General features: G+C 35.9%; 1 protein-coding gene and 3 pseudogenes across 1 annotated transcript; all 4 read right to left on the bottom strand.

Annotated features, from left to right (window-relative positions):
* Positions 1 to 3,934: 3,934 nt before the first annotated feature.
* Positions 3,935 to 4,634, bottom strand: LOC149174389 (pentatricopeptide repeat-containing protein At1g20230 pseudogene; annotated as a pseudogene).
* A 6,220-nt stretch (positions 4,635 to 10,854) lies between these two features.
* On the bottom strand, positions 10,855 to 12,010 carry LOC149174388 (putative pentatricopeptide repeat-containing protein At3g13770, mitochondrial). The gene is made up of 2 exons (XM_089422587.1): positions 11,399 to 12,010; positions 10,855 to 11,275 (listed from the first exon to the last, which is right to left on the bottom strand). The coding sequence occupies exons 1-2, from the start codon at positions 11,630 to 11,632 to the stop codon at positions 10,880 to 10,882; spliced, it is 630 nt and encodes a 209-aa protein (XP_089278713.1). The 5' UTR covers positions 11,633 to 12,010; the 3' UTR covers positions 10,855 to 10,879.
* Positions 12,011 to 14,479: 2,469 nt separating this feature from the next.
* LOC149174387 (rust resistance kinase Lr10 pseudogene) lies at positions 14,480 to 15,712 on the bottom strand (annotated as a pseudogene).
* A 64-nt stretch (positions 15,713 to 15,776) lies between these two features.
* LOC149174386 (LEAF RUST 10 DISEASE-RESISTANCE LOCUS RECEPTOR-LIKE PROTEIN KINASE-like 1.2) overlaps positions 15,777 to 22,228 on the bottom strand; it is a 127,499-nt pseudogene continuing 121,047 nt past the window's right edge.

Genomic DNA, 22,228 nt, shown 5'->3' with positions numbered 1-22,228 from the left:
GCTCCACTCCATTTTGGTATCTTCCTTTTTATGTTTGGAATAACCATGAAATAAGTTTGATTATTGGTAAATAAGACAATAATTAAGTAGAGGAATAATGGTGGCTTAAAGATCCTATTGTGGACTTGAAAACAATTGTATTTTAATAAGACATCACGCTGGATCATAAACTAAATAGTGCCTTACAAAAGATTAAAGACAGCAAAAAATGTAAGTGTTATAGGTAATGAAGACCTTATGTTTAAGACTTAATGATCAATGTGTGATAATATTTCAAACAAATATTTGGTCAACAAACAAGCTTGTATCATGGTAATAAATTATAATCAGATGGAGTACTACTTAAGTAATATACTTCAGTCAGCAACATTCCCACTAGCAACAATCAGCAATAGTCTTCATCCATTATGATGTTTTTCCCACTGGCAACATTCCTTGAAATTATCTACAAATTCAAAAGGATGATTTGCTTTGCAGGAATCTAGAGGTTTTTTCTATAGTTTTTCTCCGATATTGTCTTGAGTATAAGCTCAATCCTCAAGGCAGAAGCCGTTCCTAATCTAGGAATGGTGACAAATGCCATACTCTGTTTGTATTGTCTCTTTTCCTCCAGTTTTATTTGAGGCATCAGAAATGGTGAATAACATCTAATGGCTTTAAAAATGTGAGTTTTGTCCACATGGATGCTGTTTTGATTCACATGATTTACAGAACTTATTAACCTTCTAATAAATGCACCCAAAATAGGTCCTTATATGAAAGATAAAATTGTTTCGATCTAGGAAAAGCTAAGAAACTTCTTCCTACTGCAATATGATTGTAGTGGCACAATCAATTTCAAGAGAGATCTAGAAAAAGAAATGATATTTTTCAAAAAATTAGAGACATAAAATATTATATAGAACAATATCCAAAAGAAAATTATTCTATTAGAACAGAATTGAACATAACAGTCCAATTTGAATATGCTAATAAGTTAATAACCTGATCCTATAATATATAGAAATTATAATTTTAGCAATATCTATCGTCTGCAAAAAGATTAGGATATTTCAGAAAAGATGAAACCATATTTTAGTTTTTCATCACTCAAGGATTAAGATAAATTACAAAAAGGGGAACAATAGTAAGCTCAGCGCAACCATTAAGGCACTTGGCCCCAAATATCTATCAAAACAGTAGATTCACAGAGATCAGATAAACTCAGGTTGTGAACTAGCAAAGAATATGCCATCACAATGCCTAACTGAAAAAAAAAAAAAAAAAATCAAAGAGGCATCATATAAAAATATGCCACAAAGAAGTTGTAATTTTAGCTACAATTATGTAATCAATGTTTTTACAAGCCAAAGAAGCCAAAATAGACCAACTTTACATGTTCATCCAGAAGCTTGAGAACTTGGTCAATGGTGATTACAGGTAGTCGGAAAACCATCGTTTTCATGTGGTTGACCTTGTCCATATATGTTAGGTGAAACTAAACTTATCACTCAAGTGGAGGTTGTTGGAAAATCCATCCATTCATTGGTCTATGCAATGGCCACACATTTATGGAGTAACTACATCATCACTTGGACTAGGGTGGGGGAGAAGCATGAAAATAAGCCTTGGCATTTCAGAAAGAAATCTGGAATGGAGTTTTGGTTTCTTGCAACTAGTTGATATGAGAGTAGGTTGGTCCAAGAGAAGCGTTCATACTACCTTGGGAAATCTAGGGTAAGTTGGCAAACATACTTAGGAAAGTTTTTGTTGTGTAGTTGGGGATTCAAACTAATTCTATTTTGGCTAAGATTCATGTTTGATGTTTAAAATTTTGTTCTACAGTTTCATGGTGCTGTATTTCAGAATACATATCTGCTGTATTTTAAATTTCCCTGAAAAATAAAACTTATATTTTTATAGTGAAGTGAAATATATGTTGTCAGACCAAGTTTGAAACCTGATCTAATCTGGATAATGATCCAAGAAGAAAATGACCAAAAGGATAAACTGTAATAGACAATTAAACATCTTTTATCAAGATAATCGTTCATCTCAAAACTTTCGTTCTTTAAAGATGGAACTCCATCACTTGAATTTCCTACCCGTCTAGGATTTTATAGATGCCCAGAGAAACAGATGGCAATTGTGGAGTCTCTTTAGAAAGCTGATCTCCTTTTGAGTTCAATTCCCTCAGGATATGCTTGGCAGAAAACCATTTCATCTTATTTATTTCACTACGGATATTCCATAGGATATGTTCTAGACAAAGGGCTTCAATGAAAACTTTTCTATCCAACCAATCAATGACAAGCTTTGAATCTCCCATGATTTGCAGCTTAAAATGTTTTTAAAATTGGTGACATAAAACAAGGTCCACAAAGCCGTAAATTCTGCTTCAGTGTTTGTATCAAAACCAGGGGAATATCAAATAGGCATATGATGATTCTGATGAAAGAAGATAATGCCACCAACATCGCAGCATGGGATGTGTTAGTTTTTGTAGCAACGGATAGGTGTTCTGGTCACAGATTGTGTCTAAGAGACTAAGGAATATGAGATCTCCAAAACCTAGAAAAGGTTTTGAGAGAAAAGTCTTGGAGATGCCTTAATTAACATAATTAGCCATAATTAAAATATTCCTAAGTCTAACCTAGGAAAATTGGTTAATTAAAGAGAATTAATTAAGGAAGTTTGATTTTGCTCCAGAGACTTCCATGGATGAAGTCAAGATGATCTTGGTCGTTGGTTGAGATGTAATCATGGCCGTTGAGACTCCAATGAGAGATTATAAGAGCATGTTGAAGGGCTTGAAGATAGATACAATTGGTAAGTTGAGCAGTTTGACTTACCCAGTTGCAATACTCAACAAGGGCACAATTGAATCTAGGGAAAGGATCAGAGCGAGAGATCAACAAAGATTTGAGAGCAAGAGTTTGGACGAACTTTCCTTAGTATTTTCCAGTGTCCAAGACACAAGAAAGAGGAGGCCGAATACAGTATTGCGAGTTAGCAAGATTTCCTGGTGTGAGTTGCCGGACGAGCCATGTTTCAGTTGCAAGTTGTCGGATCAGGGTCCCGAGGCAAAGTGAGTGGGTTCTAGAGGCAAAGGGAAGCTAAACGTCTCACCTAGAAGCATTTCTGGGGCTGCACAGTTTTATTCAGCCAGGCAGTGTGCATTTTTGGGCTTCAGTGTGAGTGTCAAGGGAGAGTGCAAGCAGGCTAGGAGAGACTAGATCAGTTGCAAAGGGAGACAAGGGTGTCTTCCAGATTATTTGTCAGTGGTATATTGCCAGAGTTGTGCCAGATTAGCAAGAAGATCTTTGTACTCTTGAATTTGCTAAAGAATTAATAAAGCCTTCATCTACTGCACTAGTTTTCCCTTTGGGGTTTCTCCAGGGACAATTGTCCAAAAACAACAGTGTCAATTTTTGTATGTGTACATCTATTTCTCAGTTCTGTATTTTATATTTCCGCAACATTTTTATTGTGAAGAATGCAATTGTGAATTTATCGTTCTTTGATGAATAATAATTCAGAAGACAGGCAAACTGCTAACAGTTAGAAGATAAATCTCCAGTAATTGCATTCAAGGAATTTTCACAATATGTCTCTGGCTTGCTCCATCCAAAAAGGCTCAAGGAGTATCGCGGACCCATGGAGGCATAATTGGAATTCCAAATATATCTTCTATATTTATTTTACTGTTGCTGAATTCCCTTAGTATACTGGAATCTGTCGTGATACAGATTGTTGAATTTATTGTTACAGACCTAGCTACATTTATTCTGTTGTTTTCAGTAAGATCAATCTGTCGTTGAGTAATATGTAAGAAGTGCTTAATACAATGTTCTCTGAAGAAGTGAAGGCCTGCCACCAAACATATATACTCTAGGATGAAGTATCATTTTCGAAAGTAATTTATCCGATTCAGATTAATAAATAGAATCTCTCGACACAGAAGTTCTTGAAAAAATTAAGTGCATTAGCAACACAGAGCAGATATACACAAGTTTGTCATTATTTCAGCCTGGGTATAATCCATTTTTAAGTAGCATATCACCAAAAATCCCCACAGGAACACGCCCGTCCTTGAAATGATGGAAATGGTTAGTATCTCTCATAATGATTTCTCGTAAATCAATCTTGGAAATGAACTTAGTGGCAGAATGACAGTCACCACACACTTGAAGGTTTTTAACAAATCTAATGGTTGTCCCATGATATGCGTTGATAAGCCCAAATACAATGGCCAACTTCTCACTATGGTGGAAGAGAACATGTTCCTTCTGCTCCTCTTCCACATCATACAGCACAAAGTTTGTGTCCGGCACATATCCTGCCTCTTTCATATACCCAGACAACCTTTCCAACTCTGCAAAAATGTCTTGCATCTGTAAGTTTGATCTATTTCCTGCAATGAAAACATAAACCCTGTTATTTACCTCAATCCAGCTGCATCCTGGCATCTCTTTTACCCCCCCGTATTTCATCATTTTCCGAACATTTTCTGCATCATCCCACCTACCCGCCGCTGCATAGATGTTTTCCAGTGGCACATACGGTGACGCATTTTCTATTGGAATATTAATTCCAATTGCTATGCAGCAGCAGCGATGCGGGACATCGCCGATGAGTGATCGCCGATACCGCATCAGTGAGCTGCAATAGAGGACTTACAAAAGAGTCGACGTATCTGCGGTAGAATTGTAGTGAACAGTTGAACAGCAGCAACTATTTTATTCATTTGTCCTGATCCGATGCCCCACATTTATTCCTGATCTTTTAAGCCACTGCCATTACCATCTTTTCACTCTTTAATTATTTTTGAGTTCCCGAAGGAGGAAAGATCAGATCCAACGCTACACCATTACTTCTCAAACAACTGTATTAATGAGCAGAACGGCTGAAACAAAAAAGAACTAGCCTCGAGCCGACACAGTGTTTATCAGTTATGGGTTTCCACATAACCGACTCAAGAAGCACAGCAGAATGTCAGAAAGATCAGATTTTATTCATTATGAGCAGCAGAGTACAGCAGAAACTTCATCAGCAAGTTAAAGCGGTGATGACCCTTTCCCGCACTATAAAATGCAGACACAGCAGTGAAGAAAAATATAGAAGCAGAAACAGAAATAGAAATAGAAACAAGGGAAATATATAGAGAGCAGAGGAGAGCAAGCAGCAGCGTGAAGAAAAATATTTCCAGAATAGTGAAATGCACAACAGTGCAGATTTGAATGTTTTTTGTTTTGAGATTGTTTGCTGTGAGAAACGGTAGAAACATCAGTGCTGAAACATCAATGCTGAGATAGAGTTGTTGAAACAAAGTGCTGAGACAGAGATGCTGAAACAGCAATACTGAGACAACAGTGCTGAGAGAAAGAGTTGCTGAGACAGCAGTGCTGAGACAGCTGTATATGCAGCAGCATAAATGTATTGAAAGTTTTACACATAGTAGTGTAAAATATCAGACAGACACAACAATGTCAATTTGGACAGATTGAAGTGCCTCTGAAGCAAGCATGTTGGAATTCCTCTGTTAAGAGGTAAATGTTATTTGTGTGGAACAGAAGTGTTCCTTGGTGAATCCCTCTGTCAAGAGGAAGGTGTTTTTTAAGCATAGTGTTTGGTGAATCCTTCTATCAAGAAGAAGATGCTTTTCAGCATAGACAGGTAAATCCCTCTGTTAAAGAGGAAGATGCTCTTTATCATAGATTGGTAAATCCCTCTGTTAAAGAGGAAGATGTTTTGTAATAGGAGTTGTGGAAATCCCTCTACGTGAGGAAGACTTATTTTATCAGTTAGTTTATCGTTCATAAATAGAAGTTTCTTTTTGTGCGTTGTTGTTACACCGTAACTCAAAAAATACTTGACGTCAAAAATTTACGTTGCTGCAACACCAGTTACAACAACTAAAAAAAAAACTGCGTTGCTGCAACACCAGTTACAACAAAGCGATTTTTTTTTCTGTTTTCGCTATATTAAAACAGAGTATTATTTTGATCAGTTTTTTATCCTGAGGCAAAGTAGAGTATTATTTTATGCTCTGTTCTTGTGTTTTTGAATTATCTGAAATCCCGAAAATAGAGTATTACTCTCTGTTCATATTTCTTTGTTTCAGAATTTATTAGAAAATTCCCAACAGTGGAAACAGAGGATTTTTCCACTGTATTTTGTTTGGAATAACCAGAAATTCCCGACATGGTATCAGAGCTTGTCCAGGCTCTTTGAAGACATCAAAGAAGCTGAAAGAAGATTTCTTGCTGCAGAAAATTATCCAGCATAGTGAAAACGTTGTCCAGGTATTTCTCAGATTAATTTTCTGTGTTGCTCTTGAAGAAACAGTTAGTTATTTTAAGATACTCAGTCAAATGGCAAGATAAAAGAAGAAAGTCACCAATCCTGCTAAGAATCTGTCTCCCTCTACTTCTAAAATAGAAGACAATCAACTTGAAAGCATTCTATTTGAGGCTTCAAGGTTTAATGGAAATTTTGATATGTGGGAAATAAAAATGAGGACTATCTTACAGTCTCAAGGGATTGAAATTTGGGAATCAATAATTGATGATAGCAAGATGGATAGAGAATATAAGGAGCACAATGCAAAAGCAGCAAAGACAATCTTGGATGGACTGCCTGATTCTGTAAAGAAGAATATAGGAAAATATTCATCAGTAAGGGACATATGGGACAGACTTCATGACCTTCATGCAAAGGGAGCACTGACCACGACAATCAGTCAAGAAGGAAATTCTGAACCCATCATAGAAGCTGAAAATGAGAAGGTTGACTTCATCAAGCTTCAAGTACAAGAAAGGGATGAAGAGCTCGCCAAGCTTAAGAAGGAACTTGATGAAAGCAAAAGGAAGCATCATGAAGAAGTCATATCCATGACAAATCAGTTGAATAAAGCAAGGAAGCAGGAAGATATCTTGTCAAATCAACTTGAACAAAGGCACAAGAGAGTGAACAAACTTGTAGAAGAGATTGGACAGTACAAGGCAGAGGTCTCCTCTCTTAAGGCTGAATTACAAGAAGCCAGGAAGCAGGCACAAGAAGCTGAGAAGAGAATGGAGAGCAGTCAAGCAAAAGATGAAGAAATCTCCAAAATGAAGACAGATATCATCTCTCTTAAAATAGTAGCAGCTGAAGCTACTTGTAGCAAGGAAGAAACTGAGAAACAACTTACAAAGAAGAATGATGAGTGTGAAAGATTGGAAGAAGAGATTGTCCTCCTTAGAAAAAAGGTTGAAGGGATGAACAAAATCATGAAGAACTCTCAAGCCTTGGATGATATGCTCAGCTATCACAGATATCCATATGATAAATCAGGACTCGGGTATGTATGTGAACCCTCAAACAAAAATGAAAATGCTTTAAGCAAAGGAGATGTGAAGAAAGCAGAAAGAAATTGTGATACCCCTAGTTTCAGCAAAGGCAAGGAGCAAAATCAAGGCTGCAATAGAAGAAATCCTACTCCAAGTAGAAAACCAGCTCCAAGAAGAAATGTTGATGACGACAATGATGCGAGAGGCAATGGTTATCAGCAAAGAATCTCAAGGCAGAAAGGCTTCGGAAGTACATCAAGGAAACCTCCATATACGAGGTATCAAAGTTCATTTTTTGGTTATTGTTATTCTTGTTCAAACTTTGGTCATATGGCAAAAGACTGCAGAGCATTTCATAGAGATATATGTTGTAGTCTCCGACAATCTCCAAGAAATAATTTTGCAAGAAGAAATCATGAATTCTTATTCATGAACAATGTTGAATTCTTCAAGTGTCATAACATTATGCATATGGCACGTGATTGTAACTTAACATGGGCCTTTACACAAGCTAGACCCATGCAAAAGAAGAAAGTTACACAAGTATGGAGAAGGAAGAAAATACAGTCCGAATGTCCCTTGAGCTCTCCAGTCGATCTAAGTTTCTTTTGAGAAGATTCTGCCGAAAGAAGATAATGCATACACTAAAGGGGAGCCTGTAATTTTTTATCATTATTGTTGAACTGTATTAACAGTCATTCTTTGATGAAGATCTTCTTATAAGGAAGAGATATGGAATTAAATCTCCCATGACAACAGAGAAGGAGTAGGTTGCTGATATTCTGACCAAACCATTGGATCAGAAAAGTTTTGAGTTTTTTATGAAATGTCTGGGTATGATTGAACGCCCAGCAGTTGAAATTAAAAGGGGAGTGTTGGAATATTAATTCCAACTGCTATGCAGCAGCAGCGATGCGGGACATCGTCGATGAGTGATCGCTGATACCGCATCAGCGAGCCGCAATAGAGGACTTACAAAAGAGTTGGCGTATCTGCGGTAGAACTGCAGTGAACAGTTGAACAACAGCAGCTATTTTATTCATTTGTCCTGATCCGGCGCCCCACATTTATTCCTGATCTTTTAAGCCACCGCCATTACCATATTTTCACTCTTTAATTATTTTTGAGTTACCGAAGGAGGAAAGATCAGATCCAGCGCTACACCATTACTTCTCAAACAACTGTATTAATGAGCAGAACGACTGAAACAGAAAAGAACTAGCCTCGAGCCGATGCAGCATTTATCAGTTATGGGTTTCCACATAAAAGACTCAAGAAGCACAGCAGAATGTCAGAAAGATTAGATTTTATTCATTATGAGCAGCAGAGTACAACAAAAACTTCATCAGCAAGTTAAAGTGGTGATGACCCTTTCCCGCACTATAAAATGCAGACACAGCAGTGAAGAAAAATATAGAAGCAGAAACAGAAATAGAAATAGAAACATGGGAAATATATAGAGAGCAGAGGAGAGCACGCAACAGCGTGAAGAAAAATATTTCCAGAATAGTGAAACGCACAGCAGTGCAGATTTGAATGTTTTTTGTTTTGAGATTGTTTGCTGTGAGAAACGGTAGAAACATCAGTGCTGAAACAACAGTGCTGAGATAGAGTTGCTGAAACAGAGTGCTGAGACAGAGATGCTGAAACAGCAGTACTGAGACACAGTGCTGAGACAGCAGTGCTGAGAGAAAGAGTTGCTGAGACAGCAGTGCTGAGATAGCTGTATATGCAGCAGCATAAATGTATTGAAAGTTTTACACACAGTAGTGTAAAATATCAGACAGACACAACAATGTCAATTTGGACAGATTGAAGTTCCTCTGAAGCAAGCATGTTGGAATTCCTCTGTTAAGAGGTAAACGTTATTTGTGTGGAACAGAAGTGTTCCTTGGTGAATCCCTCTGTCAAGAGGAAGGTGATTTTTAAGCATAGTGTTTGGTGAATCCTTCTATCAAGAAGAAGATGCTTTTCAGCATAGACTGGTAAATCCCTCTGTTAAAGAGGAAGATGCTCTTTATCATAGATCGGTAAATCTCTCTGTTAAAGAGGAAGATGTTTTGTAATAGGAGTTGTGGAAATCCCTCTACGTGAGGAAGACTTATTTTATGAGTTAGTTTATTGTTCATAAATAGAAGTTTCTTTTTGTGCGTTGTTGTTACACCGTAACTCAAAAAATACTTGACGTCAAAAATTTACGTTGCTGCAACACCAAAAATTTACGTTGCTGCAACACCAGTTACAGCAACTAAAAAAAAACTGCGTTGCTGCAACACCAGTTACAGCAAAGCGATTTTTTTTTTCTGTTTTCGCTATATTAAAACAAAGTATTATTTTGATCAGTTTTTGATCCTGAGGCAAAGTAGAGTATTATTTTATGCTCTGTTCTTGTGTTTTTGAATTATCAGAAATCCCGAAAACAGAGTATTACTCTCTGTTCATATTTCTTTGTTTCAGAATTTATCAGAAAATTCCCAAGAGTGGAAACAGAGGATTTTTCCACTGTATTTTGTTTGGAATAACCAGAAATTCCCGACATTTTCAAGATCTAACTCAAAAAGTAGTTGCGCCACAGATTCTCCTAGTTCTATATTCTTATGGATCTTACAAGCACCTAGTAAAGATCTCCACACAGCTGGTCTAGGATTTATTGGCATTTTGTCAATAAAGACTTGCACCTCATCCAGATGCCCAGCACGACCAAGGAGGTCAACCATGCACACATAGTGCTCAAGCTCCGGTTCCATATGATAATTTTGACTCATGCAATGAAAATATTTCTAGCCATCCTTCAACAAGCCTCCATGGCTGCAAGCAGACAAGACACCAACAAAGGTTACATTGTCTGGCATGGTGCCAGCCTCTTTCATTTCTTCAAAGAGTAAGATGCATTGCATATCCTAATATCATTGCATTCCATGACACCACATCACGTCTAGGCATTCTATCAAAAACCCGACGTGCATCCTTTATAGTACCACATTTGGAATACATGTCTACCAGGGCACTACCCACAAAATCATCATGATCAGATTGAAATCCATTTTTAACTATACAATTGTGGACCAACTTGCCATGTCCCAGAGCTACCAAATTGGCACATGCTGGAAGCACACCAGCAAATGTGTCCAAATCTGGCTTCATATCAGTCGATTGTAGTTCCTAAAAAAGTGTCAATGCCTCATAGAAATGCCCACTTTGTACATAACCTGCAACCATTGTATTCCACAAGACAATATCTCGTTCTGGCATTCCTTGAAACAGCTTCACTGCTTGATCAAGATACCCATTTTGTATATATCCAGCAATCATTGCATTCCATGAAACCACATCCCGAACAGGGATTTTCACAAAGAGATTCGCAGCTTCATCGACATACCCATACTTCGCATATCCTGCAATCATTGTATTCCAGGAAACGACATTTTGTTCAGGCAAATTGTCAAACACGGTGCGTGCTGCCTGTATGCTCCTACATTTGACATAGATGTCTACAAGGGCACTCCCAACAACAACATCGGAATGCAAACCGCTTCTAATTATGCTCTCATGGATCTCTTTGCCATGTTTCAAAGATCCCATATTTGCACAAGCAGAGAGAACATTGGCAAAAGTAAATTGATTAAGCCAAATGCCAGTTGCTGCATATGGCCAAAAAATTTAAGGGCATCCTCCGCATGGCCATGCTTAGCGGAAGCAGTAATCGTTACCGTCCAAGAAACCGTATTCCAATGAGGCATTTTCCAAAACAGCTTCAGTGCCTCCTCAATTTCCCCATTTTGGGCATATCCTAAAATCATCGTCGTCCATGAGATCACGTTTTGTTCAGGCATTTTTTCAAACAGTTCCCGGGATTCATTAATGAGTCCATTCTGCACACATCCGGCAATCACTGCTGTCCATGAAACCACGTTTCTTTCTGGCATTTCCGAGAAGAGCTTCAGAGCCTCATCAACAAACCCATTCTGTGCATACCCTGCAACAATCGCATTCCATGAGACCAAATTTCGTTCAGGCATTTCATCAAATACCTTTCGTGCATCCCCTATCTGTCCACATTTAGCATACATGTTTACAAGTGCACTTACCACAAAAACATTAGTATGGAACCCATTCCTAACTATTTCTTCATGGATCTCCTTGCCGTCTCCAAGACTTTGCGAGTTTGCACAGGCAGCGAGAACAGTGGCAAACGTGTATCTGTCTGCTGGAACACCCTTACATTGCATCTCATAAAACAACTTCAGCGCCTTCTCACCATATCCATACCTAGAGTAAGCACCGATCATAGCAGTCCATGAGGCTACATTCGGTTCAAACATTCCATCGAACACTTAGCGAGCTTCCACCAAATTCCCACACTTGGAATACAGTCCCAAAAGCTTAGTTGCTAAAACTGTATCTACATTGAATCCGGTTGGGATCATGTGGGCTTGGATGAATTTGGCTTCTTCTCATGCTTTCTCCCTAACACACCACACCACTCCAACGCCCTCCTCCTGTAGAATCCGAAACGCCTCTTTCAGTTTTCCTCCCTGGGTGTTGCATACTCTCCGTGCTTCTCCGAATGGTAAAGGTGTTGCCTTCATTGCGCCAATGCTGAACGCGCAGGTACATTCTCTGCGCTTTTCTGAATGGTTAGGGGAGCAGCCCGCAGTTCGCAAAATTTCGAATTGAAATGTGCATTAACTCTCCGCGGCGCGAATTCTGTCTGAACAACTCCGATCAAATCAGGACTTTAATGCGGAAAGGTGGCGGACGGTGGAGGAATCGCTGACGGCCGAAGCCGGACATTTTTCCGAGTAGCGACGGAAACTGTGCAATTCCTCTGCTTTATTAAACTACTCCTATCATTTTTATCATGGTGAAATGTTGGAAAAATTAAACCAAAGTGAAATTAAAAATGATGTTGTTACTAAATAGATGTCGCATGTAAATGGAGAAATATTATATAATTACTAAATACCAATCCTTAATTGGAATGGAGAAATATTATATAATTAGAAACTGAGGTAAATGATTACCATCTACCTCTTTAATTTTGCAAGGATTTGGCTTACTCATAACCTAGAGTTTACGTGGAGAATATTTAACTTGGGAAAACTCTCGGTTGCAAGTTTAAAAATCTCTCGATTGAGATTTTACCTTGAACTTGGCCACTATGAGTTTAACACATGCATTTTAAATTTATATTTGATTTGAAATTCATAATGAAGTACTTCAAATGTGCATTGAAAAAGTTTGAACTCATGCTAATATTATCGGTGTTTAGGGATGGTATTTTTATCACCGCGAAATGCCGGAAAAGTTAAATCAAGGTGAAATTAGAAGTCATAAATGAAAAATTATAATCCATTGAATGAAATAAAAGATATCAATAGTGTGTTCGTTTCGTTTTAAAACAACAATGAAAACTCATTTTATGACATGACAAGGGAGCCCAATGAAAATCTGTCAAGAGTTAACGGGTATATTATTGGGCATTAAATGCCGGCTACATGTACTCCCGATAACTATTTAACACATATGCGTTTATTTTTTATTTATCTATCACCGCACGCGTGTGTTAAACAGCTATCGAGAGCGCATGTAGCTGGACATTTAATGCCCAATAATATGCCCACTCCCGATAGCTATTTAACACACATGCGCTTATTTTTTATTTATTTATCACCGCGTGCGTGTGTTAAACAGTTATCGAGAGCGCATGTAGCCGGGCATTTAATGCCCAATAGTATGCCCGTTAGTTCTTGCCAAAAAATCTTAGTACCGGACAAGTTGAAGGAGATGATTTGGAAACTTGGAAATTTTTTTTCCCTATTTTAATATTCTTTATTTAAGAAATATTAGTAAGAATCCAAACAAATAAGAAATATAAGTAAGAATCCAAACAAAATTATGCATGTAACCGGGCATTTAATGCCCAATAGTATGCCCATTAGCTCTTGCCAAAAAATCTTAGAACCCGACAAGTTGGAGGAGATGATTTGGAAATTTGGAATTTTTTTTTTTCCTATTTTAATATTCCTTATTTAAGAAATATTAGTAAGAACCCAAACAAAATTATGTTGAGACTCAAATTTAAATCAATCCGCCATCTGAACTATTATTTAATAAAGGTATAACACGTGTTAAGCCATTTTAATAAGAAATGCCTTTTCTGTCTGCCTGCTTCCACCACGTGTCTATGTAGTAGATGATTCTCAAAGTCATCGAGTGGTTGGATTAGGAGCGATCCACCTCTTCCAATCAAATGCTATTTACACACAAAATTTTCAATTTCAAACCGTCTAATTGGGAAGAACAAGCTGCCAAGTGCAGCTGCCCTTAAGTTTATTTCCTACAGCAATGATTAATTAGATATTTAGAATACGGACAATGATTAATTAGATATTTAGAATAAAAACAAATTTAGTTAAATATTTTAAAATTTAATTTAATTAATGAATATAAATAAAATAATTAAATTTATAATATAAATTATATTATTTTTTATATTAAAAAATATTTGAAAATATGTTTTTTAAAAATATTATAAGTTTTATATTATTTTAATTTAATTAATTAATAAATAATATTTTTTTAATATTTTAAAATAAATAAATGTTTTTAATATTTTAAAATTAAAATAAATATTATTATAATATTATTACTATTAATGGCGAGTTTACTATTTCAATTTTTTATGCATTAGTAAATCCAAATCAAAACCGATCACGCCATTGAAAAAATAATGAATTTATAAATTGAATATTAAAGCACTATATTCCAATTTTTTAATAAATCAGTACAGGCAAATGGATTGTACTTTAAAAAAATAATGGCTCTATACAAACCCAAATATACCGCACCTTGGAATTTTCAATATTTGATAAAAAACCCTTAATAATCAAAAACAGATGAAGAAGATAAAATTGGCTCTATACAGAAAAAGTGCACATTAAATCGAAGTCAAGAACACTTTTCTTTTAATCTTAATTCCTCTGCTACTTATCAATTAAGGAGGCAGAGTGAATCTTTATCAGGTAAAAAGTAGCTTGATGTACATGTTCTCAGAAACAAGCTCATACTCTAGAAGTAAAAACATTATTACATTAGAAAAACAAAATCATGGCTCGTAGCTGTCAGTTCACCTGACTTAGGTTCTTAACACTTCCTAGCAGTCACCCAGTCATTTTCACAAAGGTATTGTATGGAGTCCGGCGAATCGGCGCGCAAAAATCCAGGCACTGGTTTAAGTAAAGACAATCAAAGATATAAATCTATAAAGTAATCTCAATTGAAGAAGAATTTACCATGGATGGCAGTACAACATTTTGAGGTGTGGCCGAGGAATTGAAGGGCGGCGGAGGATTGTCGACGTCATCTCCATTTCCTTCTAACATGTGCACAACCCTCGTCATGCAAGGACGATCTGCAGAGTTATATTGAATGCACCACAATCCAACTTTTGTGAGCCCTCTCGCCTTCGCCTCATCTGCACATTCCATTTCTCCTCCTCTCAACCTCATCCCCAACTCACCACTCTCAATCAGTTTGAAAGCTAATTCAGGAAAGTATAATTGGCTGGATCGGCTTACCTGCACATCAATATTCTTTCTGCCCCCAACAATCTCTAGCAACAGCATTCCGAAACTATAGACATCTGATTTATCTGTAACAGGACCGGCATCACTATGGCACAACTCCGGCGCAACATATCCCGGCGTCCCTCTCCAGGCTGTCATAGAAACATGATCTTCTCCCTTTCCACAAAGTTTTGCCAGACCGAAATCAGCAATCTTAGGGGTGAAGTCGGCGTCCAGCAATATATTGTGAGGTTTGATGTCGAAGTGTATGATGCGCTTCTCGCAATCATGTTGTAGATATGCAATTCCACGGGCCGCACCCAAAGCAATTGAATACAATTGTTCCCACCTTAGGACTTGCCCCTCCTCTTTCCGGGCAAACAAAAATTTATCGAGCGATCCATTAGGCATGTATTCATATACGAGTGCGCTTATAGGGTTTTCAAAACAGTACCCCAACAGACGAACCAGATTAACGTGATGGACACGTCCAATGGTAGCAACCTCATTCATGAATTGGGTCTCGGTATGCCTGTGCCTATCAAGAAGCTTTACAGCCACTAGAGCGCCGTTCCGAAACAGTCCTTTATACACCACACCGAACCCTCCTTCTCCCAACTTTTCAGCGAAGTTGTCTGTGATCTTCTTGAGGTGAGAATGTGAATATCTGGTTGGCATGGGCATTTCATAAGCATTTTCCTTTAGGAATTTCTCCACCCTTGAAGTAGAGGTACCAGGAGTAGGCCTTCTCTTCTTGGCATAAAACATTAAGAACAACACTGCTATTGTTGTCAGCGCAACTCCTCCAATGATGCAACCTGCAGAATAATACATAAATCGAAATGAATGTGATGTTGATTAACCTGGGTGAGAACAGTGGAAATTACAAGATACAAGTTCACAATGGGAAGAAATCATAGCTACCTATTACAATGGCAAGCCTGCTTTTATGACCTGCAACGCGGCCATAACAACTATTATGAGTAAAAGCAACAATCCATACCTTTTGCAAACAGAATGAACAATATCGGGAAAGACAAGCACATATATCTGCGGGTTCAAGAATCCAGAACGGAAGGAACATTTAATACATCTTTACAGATTGTGGTAATTTAAGCATTGGTGTTTGTAATAGTGGTAATTTAAGCATTGGTGTTTGTAATAGAATTGGGAGAAGGGGTTCAGGAAAGTACCAATACTATTGGTGGGGCATATCTCTGTATGCGAGGTGCCGTCGGGACAATAGCAAATAAATGTTTTAGTTGGTTCTGAAATATTATAACCACAACTCCCGCCACTGGTCTTACAGGCGCCACAGCTTCGGTTTCTCTTCGTGTCGGCATACCATGTTATTTCAAAACCTGTCGAGAGGCGTGTTCTCAGATCATCATTCCGTTGGAAAGAGAAGTTGATACCAACTGGCAGTTGAATGTTGCTTTGGCAGAATCGTCTCGCAGATTCTGGATTGGGAATGACGTACCAATCAGCGCCACATAAACGGCGCTTATGCCCTTTAATACTTTCATTGCATTGCCCCCAAAGCGTGAGATTGGTGTATCCATGGGCTATACGAAATTGAGAGTCGGGCCACCAAAATTGAGAGTAGTTACCCAGAGGATTGCAACTACCCCCGGCGTAAGCTTCCATAGATTGAAGTTAACAATTGTCATGCTATTATTATTATGGATATCACTGGCCAAGTATGAGGGCTGCGAGATGAGATACTCGTCTCCATTGAGTAAAAGCAAAGGATAGCTATCCAAACTACAGTCTAGCTGAAACTTAGGATCGCCACAGCCGCTGTTACTTTTGCCAAAAGGATATTGGAATTCAGCGCTCCCACATATACCCCAGTTGCATTCCTCGTAGCCACCGCCGGTACATGACGTTATGAAGCAGAGGAGGAGGAGAAGGGCAGACGCAAGAAGAAAGCAAAGTTGATAGAGAGTGAAAGACATCGAATTGGTAAGAAGGCAATGATGTACTGTGACACTCTGCTCTTCTTTGCTCCTGGATATGGAAAACTTAGTAGCAGGGATTCTGCAAGGAAGACGAAGGAGCTAGATCGCATGGGCGTGAAGTGTACGGCCAGGCAATCTCAGTCAGAAGACCGCAAAGTCAAGACGCTTAGATTTTTTCCTGTCGGACGGCAAATAATGGTGTAGATTCCTCCTGTGTGTCGCCATTTGGTATGCAAACTGCAATAAATTCAACACGCCCGTGTCGCATCCGTCTATCACGTAACTTGAATATTTATTGAAGTCTAGTAATAGTATTGAAGATAATAACATTTCAGGATTATTAATTTTTATGACCACTAAATCCACCAACTCTATAGACCCGTTAATGTACCTTTATATATTCAAAATATTCAAGTCTAGTAATAGTATTGAAGATAATAACATTTCAGGATTATTAATTTTTATGACCACTATATCCACCAACTCTATAGACCCGTTAATGTACCTTTATATATTCAAAATATTCAAGTCTAGTAATAGTATTGAAGATAATAACATTTCAGGATTATTAATTTTTATGACCACTATATCCACCAACTCTATAGACCCATTAATGTACCTTTATATATTCAAAATATTCAAGTCTAGTAATAGTATTGAAGATAATAACATTTCAGGATTATTAATTTTTATGACCACTATATCCACCAACTCTATAGACCGATTAATGTACTTTTATTAATGTACTTTTATATATTCACTGGGCTAATCCCTATTTCTAATTCTATAGATCCATTAATACACGGCTAAGTTAAGTACATGTGACATGACACTCCTGCATCGGCAAGGATGCTACATATCCATGAGTGCCATACATGTCCATGGACTTTCCGGCAACTGGATCACATACCCTGCCGTAAAACTCGGAATCCCTCCTATTTGAATTTTGAAATTTAAAATTTGAATTTTGATAGACCGCGCAGAGCGCTTTATGAATCCTCGAGGCAGGCTTTCTGGCCGTGTGTTTCCAAATAAAAAATATATGAAGCCAACCTCATTCAACAAGAACAGATTAAAGGAACTGCAGAACAGATTAAAGGAAATAATTGCAGAGCAGATTGCAGATTTCCTTTAATCTGTTCTGAACCTGTTGAGTCTTTATTAAGCATGGGTGCAGCATTTTGCAAATGCTCCCACAGTCGGAAAAGTTAATGGGCCTCAAACGTTATCACTTGGAAAGGTGTTGCAATTTACTGATGTTGTCTGCAGTTGAGCGTTGGAAATGCTTCATGTACAATCGGCAATGTCGTGGGGGATTAAGTCAAGCAGCTGCGCCAATGACCGCACGTAGCATAAAGCGTGTGCAGAGTTCTTCACATTTTATTTTATCAAAGCACAAAAACTGCTCCGGGATTGCACCACAATGATCTCCACTGTAATGAATGAATTTTATTTTTACTATTTGATTTCATGGTGCACACATTGATTATGGTGCGATAATATTTGAGCGTTTAATGTATCAGTGGTTTTGGTTTGCTTTTTCTCTGGTTGAGGTTGATAAAGTTGAGGAGTCTTATCTAAATGATTTCATATGATATTATCAATTTCTATTTTTTTTAATTATTTTTGTTTATATAAATATAAAATATATTTAAAAAATTATATATACATATTAACCAGAGTATAAATATTTGTTTAAGAAAGAAGTTTTTTTTTTTTAATATATGAATATAAAATGTATTTAAAAAGAATTTTAATATTTATATGGTATTATAATTTTTTAAGGTTTTTTTAATAATAATATAATGATTTGTTTAAACAAAAAGTTTAAAGTTTATTCTAAAGATGTAAACCATTCAACAATGGACTTTTGAAGTTTCAATTTTTTTTAAAGTGTAAACTATTCAATAATGGAATTTTGAAGTTTCAATTTTTTTTAAAGGTGTAAACCATTCAACAATGGATTTTTGAAGTTTCAATTTTTTTTAAAAGTGTAAAGAGTAAATATGAAAAGTTGTTTATTAATTTTTTGTAAATTTAATATGAGGTAAAATAAAGTTTCAATTTTTTTAAAGGTGTAAAGAGGAAATATGAAAAGTTGTTTATTAATTTTTTGTAAATTTAATATTGTAAAATAAAAAATAAAAAAAATATGGAAATTTTTATAAATTTAAAAATAAAATCTTACATTTTTTAAAAGAAATATTATTGGAGTTTTGTTATATAATTTTAATGAAATTATATTTTTGAAAATATAAATATATTGAATATTTTTAAAAATTATCATTTTTAGATTGTGTAATTTCAATTATTAATTTTACAATTCCAACTAATTTTTGAATATTTTAATTGAATTTTGAATAAAAATAATTAAGAAAAATTCAAATCATAACAAGTTTAAATTAGGTTGAATTTTTAAAAATTTTAATATGTAAATGTATCTAATATATATTAGTTTATTGATTGTGAGGAATGGTTAAGATATCAAACAAGTTTTTGAAAATAAGAAGAATTAAAATATTTTTTTATTTTTTACATATTTTGGATCTCATATATATATATGTGTGTGTGTGTATGTTAAAATTTAAATATTTAGTTTAATGAATATTTTAACTTTTTAGTTTTTTCAACAAATTAATATCAATATTTAATTACATAATTTTTGGTGAAATTTGCAATTAAATCTAATTAGGCATCTCAACCATTGATATTTGCAATTTTAATAATTTTTTTTTTAATGTTTTTAATTCTCAATATCTTAATTGTTTAACTTACTGAGACATCATATATCATAAATAAGATTTGAATTTGGATAGAGATCCTAACAATTTATCCTTTATCTCAACAATTGATCTTTACAATTCCAATAATTCTTTTTCTTTTAATGTTTTTAATTATTAATATTTTAAATTCTTAATTTATGGGATCATCATAAATCTTAGTCATGTCATAAATAAGATATGAACTTGACAGAGATCATAAAAAATATCCTTTCCACCATTTGAGCTAGACCAAAGGAAATTTCAAAGTTGAATTGATTATATGAATTTTTTAAAAATTAATTTAAACTCTTTCTTCCTCCATTTTAAGAAATTTTCATTATGATCTACATAAAATTTTAAAAATAATGATAAAATTGAAATCAATTTATTATATCTTCACTAATGAATACATCGAAATTATCATGTAACCATCTCCCTCTCTTTATTATCACATTTCAGAAGGCGTACACTTTTTGTCTTTTCTCATTGACTTGATCCTTCATGGATGGTTCCATTTTCATGTTTGCATCTCGCCCTTTTGAAAGTTTAGATAAACATGACATTCAAATATTATTCATATGATACACATAAATACAAAAGATTGTGTCACTTGGTTTCATATTCCAAGAGGTCTCTTGGACTTCTCATAACTCTTCATGTTCACTTGTGGCTTTTTTATTTCCACACAAGTGAATATTACAATTTACATAATCCCCTAAGGATTATGCTTCCAACATTCATGAATCTGAAGGGCCCAAGAAGAGAGCTAAAATATGAAGGTAAATAAAAACCAATGGCTAGATGCGAACACTAAATCTAGTGGTTTAAGGAAGACCACAAACTAAATGGGGTAGCAAAATTCAAAGTGTTCTATTAGTGGTGGTTTAAGGAAGACCACAAACCATAAAGGTAGCAAAAGTCGAAGTCTTCTATCAATGGTGTTGAAGAATGTAACTAGTGTCTGTCTTCATATGTAACACCCCATGATACATAAGTTACTATGGTTACTTTTATTTTAATTATCTTAGTACTTTTGATTTTCGTATGTTGGTTGGAACTTGTGGCTCGGTGGAAGAACCTAGTGGAACTTTTTAATAAACTTTGTTAATTACAAATACAAAAAGGTGTGTTTGAAAAATATTAAAAGAGACCAAGGGTAACGAACTCCAAATGTCCAAAAAGTTGGAAATAGTTATCACTTGCTCTCTTCCTAGAGAAAGGGAAAAGAAGGAAAACCCGATCTCGGTGGGGGAATCCGGGGATGGCTAAAAGTTAGCTAGAGGATTGAGAGAACGGAGAAGTGAAAAACTTGGGGAATAGAATCAATGTAGAAGTTTTAAAAAGGGGACATAGTTCTGCTAGGTTTGAGGTGTTTTTGACCTAGACACTAAGCCATTGGAACCCTCGAACAAGAAACCTTGAGAATGGGTAATTCTGAGTTGGACTAGTAAGTCTTGATGTTCAAAATGGATTAACTCAGAAGTTTAATACTGTAACTGTCTGGAGAAAGGAAGCTGGGGGGAGAGTCTGGATGTCATTGCTAGACCCATGGTTGGGCGGCTTGGTCTTCTTAGGTGCTAAACAACCAGTGAAGATAGACAGAAAAAAGTTTCTTATGAGTTTTGTATATATTAATAGTGAACTCTGTGCAATAGTGTTATTTTTGGTTTAATTTTATTCTTGGATTACATGATGTGTAGCAGTTAATAGTTGGTCTTTCTTTATTATAGCCAATGTTGATAAATGCGTGTGGAAAGAATAATTCTTGTGTATCATGATCCTGTGAATGAAATAATTACTATGTGATGTATGTAACGTGGTCATGTTCAGTAAAAATGTTGAGTAATAAAGTACTTATTTAAAAAAAAAATTAGAGAGACAAAAAAGAAAACTAGTATACTTCTTAACCTTCACAGAAGATTCATAACAAAGATTCAAGGGGAACCCAGTTAGTAGGAGGTGACGATCCAGAGCTCCACCTAGGAAACCTAGATTCTAAGTAACCTAACTAAATACCTTAAGGGTCGAGAGACTAGTCTCGAAATACCCAGGACGTTTTCTCAGTCGGGCATCAATAATTTTTAGCCACCGAGGAAAGGGAAAAGTAAAAAAAAAAGCATGTAGTAATTAAAAGCACTGTGCCATCTTCATTGGCATAGATACAAGGGGCCAGATAGAGCTCTAGACCTAGTAATGATTAAATATATATGAAACAAAATAATATACATGTACTTGCAGGTAATGATTGTATACAAAAAACAGATTAAATACATTTGCATGCACCACGTATGTGGAGACAAATACAATACTGGAAACTAACATTGGTAAAGCATATACGAGGACAAAATTATAATAAACCACACGTATCAATTCTGGGCCAAAACCTTACTATATAATGACTTATATTCAAGATATAAAACTATGCAAGTAAACAACATGCATTAATCCCAACCATGGTAAAAGGCCCAGTTTTAAATTACAGTATCATACATAAAATTAGGAGAACTGATAAAATCTTTGCATAACTTAAACAAATGACCTGTTACATTTTGTTTAGACTTCTTTCAAAAGAAACTACAGTCAACTATGTGATTGTGCTTGATAATTAAGACAATATGACCATATTA

Source organism: Pinus tabuliformis, chromosome 4_1 (genome assembly GCF_031772625.1).
Source record: "Pinus tabuliformis cultivar Carrire ecotype Pingquan chromosome 4_1, CPIR1, whole genome shotgun sequence".
NCBI lineage: Eukaryota > Viridiplantae > Streptophyta > Pinopsida > Pinales > Pinaceae > Pinus > Pinus tabuliformis.
The sequence above is the reverse complement of the archived record's forward strand: the minus strand, read 5'-3'. Positions and strand labels throughout refer to the sequence as shown.